Source organism: Triticum dicoccoides, chromosome 4A, assembly GCF_002162155.2.
Source record: "Triticum dicoccoides isolate Atlit2015 ecotype Zavitan chromosome 4A, WEW_v2.0, whole genome shotgun sequence".
In the NCBI taxonomy this organism is placed as follows: Eukaryota; Viridiplantae; Streptophyta; class Magnoliopsida; order Poales; family Poaceae; genus Triticum; species Triticum dicoccoides.
This window is the reverse complement of record NC_041386.1, coordinates 582,239,500-582,246,981: the sequence shown is the minus strand read 5'-3', so window position 1 is coordinate 582,246,981 and position 7,482 is coordinate 582,239,500. Positions and strand designations below refer to the sequence as shown.

The window sequence follows — 7,482 nt, the reverse complement described above, 5'->3', positions numbered from 1 at the left end:
TATTTACCTGCTATACACATTTGATGTACATAATATATTTGTTACTAGTACAGTAAGTTAATTAAGAGCCCTGATATCCAGATAGTAGAGACATCTATTAGCTAAGTAAAAGCAACTTGTACTGATTTATAGACTGTGAGACGATCAAACTTAATCACTTCAGAATGATAATAAATATAATCAAGTGTTTGCGGGGCGGGCGCGGGGGCGGGGGGGGGGGATTGTTTTATCAGGTGTAACATTCACTGATGCTGCGAAAAATCTTCTTGCTGGATTTGTAGGGTTTCAAGAGGCTACAAGGGGAATTTTTTTTTGGGTGTTGCTACACGTACGATGACATTCATCGGAAGTTGTGTACGATAAGACTGATCTGGGCTCATGGGCCACATCAGATTGAACCAGGCTTCTCTCTTGTCGTACAAAATCGGATGAGAAAAGATTGTATGTAAGGTAATTCCGAATTTGTTTGTGCTGAAGATGGTCCGAGTTCCGTTGTAATAATACTAGCTAAATGCTAGTCTCTACCGCTACGAAGAATCAGGTGCCAACTATCCAAAATGTTCCTTTTTCCCATCCTGAGGCAACACAGGACGTGTAAATAGTAATGTTTGAGCTTAGCCCCTATAGCAGATAGCGCGTTTGAACCAACAAAAATCACATGTGTAGACGACGACGAAACGTATATTCATTTGCCGCTTGGTCATAATTCTTCTTCGCTGTTGAAGTTCAGTAAATGCATTTCGATTGCAACTCCTAGAGTCTTTCCCCCCATACTACTCCACCTTGTTTTAGCAAGATGATTGATGAGGCAATCTCCTTGTGACGGATTTAGTTATGGTCTTATGGACAAAAAGTCAAGCTTCTGGATAGGAGAAATGCCCAAAGAAGAAACCACAGAACTAATAATGCTACATCATTAAACTCAACACATCATCAACGTTACATCAGACAAAGGCATGCTGTTTGTAGAGCGTGTCTATGCGATCCGTTTAACCACCCTTGTCCCCATCGCCCTCCCTCGACGAAACCTCAGATTTCAATCTCATCGTGACCACAGCATCCTCTTTATTATCTTCAGGCATGATCGACAATCCCTATTTGTCATCACGGTGAGTTGCGTCTTCTCATGAAATTTGCTCGTCTCCAGACGATAGCCTAAATGAAACTTCAGCCCTCGCCTCCTCCAGCTTACCAAATAGCTCTTTCATGAACTGGGATTGTGTGCCGTGTGTTATCCGAAGTACATCTGCTGCCCTAGTTAATGATTTCAGAGCGTCCTCCGTGTACTCAAGCAACCTATGGCATGGGGGAGCTTTTAGTTAGCACTGTTCAGCGGTGCAAAGAAGGAACAGTCAGGAAAGAAGAAAACAGAGAGCCAGTGTTAGACAGAAGACAAACATAGGGACTACTTGCGAATTTTAATTACTACTCCCTCCGTTCCTAAATATAAGCCCTTTTAGAGATTCCAATATGGACTACATATGTAGCAAAATGAGTGAATCTACACTCTAAAATACGTCTATATACATCCGTATGTAGTCCGTATTGAAATCTCTAAAAAGGCTTATATAGCAGCAAAAAAAAAGGCTTATATTTAGAAGTGGGGGGAGTATATGAAAGACAATCACAACTTAAAACCTTGTGTCAAAATGTGCTATGGAAGGGCATGTCCATATCCTAACAGTGCCAAAGTTAGCATCAGATAATCGCACAAATGATTAACAGACAAGGCATATCCTGGCAGGGAAAGCTATCACATCATGGATGACACATGCATGGAAGTGTGTGGATAGGTAAAAGTATCCGTACCATTCGAGCTTTCCGCAAGTATAGAATTGCAGTCCGACCATTGGATGAAAAGGTGGGTAAACTCCTGATGAAAGTGCAACAGCATTAGCGAACATCGAGTTTTGCCATAAACAGTGAGCTAACATAAGGAAGAGCAATGAAAAATTGAGAAAACATTCTTTTCAATGAAAAGAAACAGCAGCTTTTATTGTATCGCTTGCAAATGTCCTTTTAAACTGTTAAGATCATATATAAACTTTTGCCCTTGCCCTTCCTTGCTGATATAATGTTCTACCAGCTACTATGTGGCCTGTGGGTTGTGGCAAAAAATATCAATGTTATCATGCTGCAGCAGTCCCGGCATTATAGATACTTATTGTACTGATCATGATCACTGCAGGGTTCTCACTTTTTGTTCACTGATAACTTTATCACGCACTATTCAAGATGATATTTTTAGCAAGTGCTATCAATAAGTGTAGTTTTGGGATTTCAATGAAAAGAAGCATAATAGCAGGTTTCAACCTATGAATTGTTTCTTTACGAGACAAAAACAGATCATCCTAAGTTCACTCTTCACTGTATCTTTCTTTGTGGGTTAACCCTACAGGTTGCTGCCTATCAAACTTTAAGACAAAAAAAGAGAGGCCCAAAAAACAAGATCAAACAGGAATAGGGATAACAGATGGAATGCACTTCCTGGCATGAGACTGAGACAATTTTCTCACAAACATGCAAAGTTTTTCCTGAAGTTAACCTCGGACGTTAGAATATGATTTGATAGAATTCAAACCCTTTAATTCAGAACCACGATGGTGTAAAATATATATTATATAATTGTATAGCATAAGATATTCCCAGTTAAATACAATAGGATCAAGGTTGACTTACTTTCATAAACTGGAATAGTCATTCTGCAATACATCAATGCAGTCTGCCAATCTTGCAACTCCATATATATCTGCAGCAATGGTATGCCTGGTGAGATAGTAGACCTAGTGAAGTTGCATGGGTGAGTGGCAGTAGTTACTCATACAGTCATTCTAGTAAATGTGTTGTGCATCCTTAAATAGTTGTTTTTCCTACACAAGCTAGAAATATACCTTCAGGAGTGTTTCACGTGTGTGAAGCAAAGTGATCGAGAAAGAATGGTAATGCTGCTGTTCTAACTGCTCAATGATCTTGTACACTGAACCTGCTTCACTATTATCTATATTGCTTATTAAGGTAGCAAATTTTGTGAAATACAAAACATAAGCTTATTAGATATATTTATTTCAGAAAAAAATGATAGCGAAGGATACTTCCAGATGAAAGAAGAGAAGAAGCTTTGTCAGACAACAGTAATATTTCACTTGACACCTTCTTTACCTCTTCTTCATCTCTAGAAATGCTACATTTCTGGCATGCATAAGCCTTCTTTCCTGGAGATGTTGAATAGAGATAGAATGTAAGATAAAGAACAATTGCTTATGGTTTAGTATTTTCTTTGTTGCATCTCTTCATTTATTATTTTCCTAATTTCCAACCAACCCGAGTCAGGCAGCAGAAAGCCATCACACTTTTGGTCCTTGCATCTGTATCCCTCCAGGAGAGCATCTTCCTCAGAATCCTGTAACATTGACGAAAATGTAACAGAGCTCTGACTTGAAATTTTGTAGCAAGGTACATATATATCATATATATGTCATGATTTTTTTCTGTATTTTTCACATGTTATAAATGTGTTTGTTAGTGGCCTAGTACACTAGCAGAACCTCAAAGGAGCTAGTGCATATTATATGCCCCCGTCAGATGTTAATTTCCTGGGGAAAATAAAAAAGCGGGGAACCAGAATGGAAAACCTTAATACATCGGGTACATGTGCAGGTGAAGAAGTACTGCTTGAGATCATTGTGTCTCTTCAAAGTGGTTGCTGCAGTTTCGATGTAACTTATTGATACCTGACAAAGCATATTCATCCAACATTCTCCAGAATGAGAGGAAATGTAAAGAAAAAGAAAGCATAGCATGCATATTAACAAATGAATGACGAAGGCAGAAGACCAAAAAATAGATTCCTTACCTCAGTATTGCTACTCAAGGGTTGCAACGCGCGTACATATGCAGTCCGACCCTCAAATAGCAAAACTGCATTTGGTACACAACTTTATACCAAAAAAGGGTAAATACAAATACAATGATTTAACAAATGATCAAATCTGAGAGAAATGCTAAACAGGTGAACAAAAGCTCAGATACTACCTGTGGTTAATAATTGATATAGCAGGAAACAGTCCAGTCCCAAGGGGCCTCAGTTCAGGATCACATATGGTATGAGCATTGCAGGCGAACTGCACACATGTAGAAGACAATAAACCAATCACACTTATTTCATAAATAAGTTATGTATCATAAGGTGTCATGTGGTGCTACCACTACCACCGGCACGACAAGGCTAGAGCTCCGACAGTAAGTTGATCAGTTACTGTCGGTAGGGACAGGAAACAAAACTGCAGGTGATGGGAAAGCCAGGTGGATGTTGCAGGCCGACATAGAGCTATCTTTTATTTGCTTCCTTCCAAGTTAATATATTTACTTCCAGTTACATTTGAGGTTTGATTATATCACTTTGTTAGGGCCAGTCTTTAAAAGGACTTGGGCACAGTTTTATTATCAAGCAAGAAATAATTAACAAGAAAAGGGAGATTTGTCTCCGAACCCAGCCCTTCCCACAGTTGCACACCTGTACTTGGGTCGGCTGCACTGCAATCACGGCACTGCCCAAGCCCAGGGGGTTGGGTCTAAGGCTTCCAATTACAGCTAAGATCTCAAGCACGTGACAATACACAATGCCAACTTCTGTTTACACAAAGGACTAGAATTACAGAAAATGACTATGCTCTAAAACAAACTCCAATCATTCAAGGGGAAGATGCCCCTCAGTGTCCTTATAATAAAGAAGAGTCAGGCACCTAGAAATGCGACAACAAAAGGTCGGAGTCCACACCTTGTGAGGCATAGCTACCATCCGAGCATTCACTCGATCTCAACATGGCCATGGTCTAGGCGGAGACACACTTTAATTTAGTGCTTTGCTATCAGAACATTGGGCATTACCTTAGAAAAAGTATGTGCAATTTCCTTCAGATCAAGTTCAAAATATTGAGTGTTTGATGCCCTTGTGTTTCTATACTCTTCATTGGAAAATGATCCAAACTATTGATAGCAATGACCGAAGAACACAGCAAATTGTATAACTGGGGTAGAATAAGTATTACGACAACATGAGAGAGGTGTTTTAGCTCCCAGGTCCCCTGTGTCCAATTTTTTTTAAAAAAAAATCATATTTCAAAGTTTCATAAAAAATTGAAAACAATTCCACGTGTACCTATAGATGTGTTCTACATGATGTAAAAAAACGATAATAACTGTTTTCATTTGTGGGGTGCAGAAACAACAAATATGTGGATCTATAATACCGAACAGCGTCTATTATAGATCCACATACATTTCTTTTTTTGTGTAGCCCTTAAATAAACATATTATCAAATTTTACAGGTTAGTAAGAATGTATATGTACTTGCGTAAAGAACTACATTTTTTTTAACTGTAAAGTGTGCTTTTCGATTTACAAAAAGGGCTCATTTCACAATATTTGGAGAACACACGTCTTTTCTCCAGTAGCATGCTGGTTTATCTACACAGGAAGTATATAGACCTGATTTTACTCTACTCAAACAAGACCATATGAGTCCTTGGTTACTTGAGATATCAGGAAATTAGGACTTAACAAGGGAGGAAAAGGCGGGGCAGAGGTGCTAGCTTGGCTAAGATAGAAAGTTTTGATGTGCATGTAGATTTGGTTCTAGTGCCACCACCCTTTTCGAGATCTGTCAGGATTAGCAAGTTCTAGGACATCTCTGAGGGGTTCAGACCAAACACTCGATCTCAACGTTCAGAAATTAAAAAGCTATCAGAGTAGAGAAACACAAAGGCATCAAACACTCACAATAACACCTGAAACCAGCTGTTTTCATCAGCATAATGCATCGCATAATTAATTTGAATCTCTGTCTACCATAGCAGTTAAAACATTTAAGATCCTAAGGACAAAAACATATTATGGGCAATTGGGCATTACCTTAGAAAAAGTATGTGCAATTTCCTTAAGATCAAGTTCAATTGAAGGGAGAATCAGCTGCACAAGATTGGCCATCTGAGCATAGAGGACCAATTGATTATCCTCAACCTTCGAGATGTCTATTCATGCGAAGTCAATCCAACACTCACAAAGCATAATCTTTATAATTTATCATGAATCAATGTGTCAAGTGGGCAGGATACGGGACTCCAACGCATCCACTAGATCGTAGTTATCTGTTGCTGAAGATGGAATGGCCTGGAAATACAAGTAGTATCAAGCTAACAGGATGCAGCTAACACTGATGCACTGAAAATACAGAGGTACTGTACAGAAAGTTTTTGTCAGGAATAGACCAAACCAGCCCAATACCTTCTCGCTTTGCAGTTTTCTTCTTAGTATAAGCTTCACCGTCAAACGGATTGTAGGAGTAAGCATCTTCTTCCTTTCCTCTGTCAGCGCTGAGATGGCTTGACACTCAAGTTGATGCAGCTTCCATTCTTCTTTCTGCGTAACAAAATTTCACTGAAAGAAGTGACATCACTGAACGCATAACAATCAGTACAAAGAATATTTACGCATGGCCACAGAAGTATGTATCTGTCCATCAACAACGTGAAACAATTGAAGGGCAGAGTCAGCACCTGGCACACGCTCCCACAGTACCAAGCTACTCGACAAACCGAGCACTTCCTCAGGTTGCCGGAGGCGAAGCAGTGGTCGCAGCTCGATCCAACCGAAATCCTGTTGGGCGTAGAAGCATAGGGTTCTTGGCAAATAATGACCTCCCCTGCAAAACCGCCGGAGAATCCCACCACATGAGCTTGATTATACATAAACCAGCGGGCCAAGCTCGACTCAAGGACCAGTATCGTCCATCCCGGCAACAACTACGTGTGCCATTCATCTGGGCATTTCACCGAGCGGTTCGCGGGCAGGTCAGCGTATAGGGGCAAAGAACGGCTGCGACCGAGGGAAGGGAGGGCGGGGTTACCGGGGAAGAAGCTGCGGGAGGCGACGAGGCCGCGGCCCTTCCCTGGAACGGAGGCGACGGCGAGGCCGCGGCCGGCGAGCTCGCGCTGCAGCTGCTCCGCCCACGCCGCCATCCCTTGCCGCGGGGACGCTCCGCCGCTTGCTTCACCGGACGCTTGAGAAATCATCAGAGCAGAAACAGTTGAGCCCCACCGCGCTGGAAGTAGTGAGGCCGACTTAACCGGGCCAGACGGGCTACCTGACTGATTAAAGCCCATACCGAGTACTAAAACTGGGCTTCGGCCAGGAGGCCCTGCTAGCCCAACCAGCACGGCGGCGGCATTTGTGGCAAAAAAAAAAAAGGTTTTGCTCCGTCGTCCTGCTCGCTCGGCTTCCATTTCAAAATTTGGGGGCTCCGTCGCCATTCCCTCCTGCCCCACCCCCACCCCCCACCCCTCCGATTCGCTCCGGCTCCCCGTCCCACGGCCGCCGCCGCGCCCGCGCCGCACCACCGCGCGCGTACAGCGCCGGGAATCCGCCGGCTCCGAGCGTCCCCCTCCGCGACCCCCGGAGCGGCCGCCTCGAGCTCCGGAACCCTA

The 7,482-nt window shown here is 42.2% G+C and overlaps 1 protein-coding gene and 1 pseudogene across 1 annotated transcript; one reads left to right on the top strand and one right to left on the bottom strand.

The window, feature by feature from the left end:
* Nucleotides 1-843: 843 nt before the first annotated feature.
* On the bottom strand, nt 844-7,075 carry LOC119286932 (histone-lysine N-methyltransferase ASHR1-like). Its single transcript, XM_037566401.1, has 14 exons — nt 6,906-7,075; nt 6,556-6,701; nt 6,284-6,418; nt 6,115-6,169; nt 5,912-6,030; nt 4,033-4,121; nt 3,854-3,935; nt 3,633-3,731; nt 3,322-3,400; nt 3,093-3,212; nt 2,892-2,998; nt 2,680-2,749; nt 1,810-1,873; nt 844-1,296 (listed from the first exon to the last, which is right to left on the bottom strand). Exons 1-14 carry the CDS (start codon nt 7,069-7,071, stop codon nt 1,125-1,127), a joined length of 1,503 nt encoding a protein of 500 aa, XP_037422298.1. The 5' UTR covers nt 7,072-7,075; the 3' UTR covers nt 844-1,124.
* A 262-nt stretch (nt 7,076-7,337) lies between these two features.
* The window catches only part of LOC119286931, a 9,019-nt pseudogene continuing 8,874 nt past the window's right edge, over nt 7,338-7,482 (top strand).

Coding starts and splice junctions, on each gene's coding strand:
- LOC119286932 (XM_037566401.1), bottom strand. CDS start 7,071: ATGATTTCTCAAGCGTCCGGTGAAGCAAGCGGCGGAGCGTCCCCGCGG. Junction 4,122..5,911: donor TTGCACATACTTTTTCTAAG/GTAATGCCCAAT, acceptor ACATGTGTGCAG/TTCGCCTGCAATGCTCATAC. Junction 3,213..3,321: donor CTTTCTGCTGCCTGACTCGG/GTTGGTTGGAAA, acceptor CAACATCTCCAG/GAAAGAAGGCTTATGCATGC.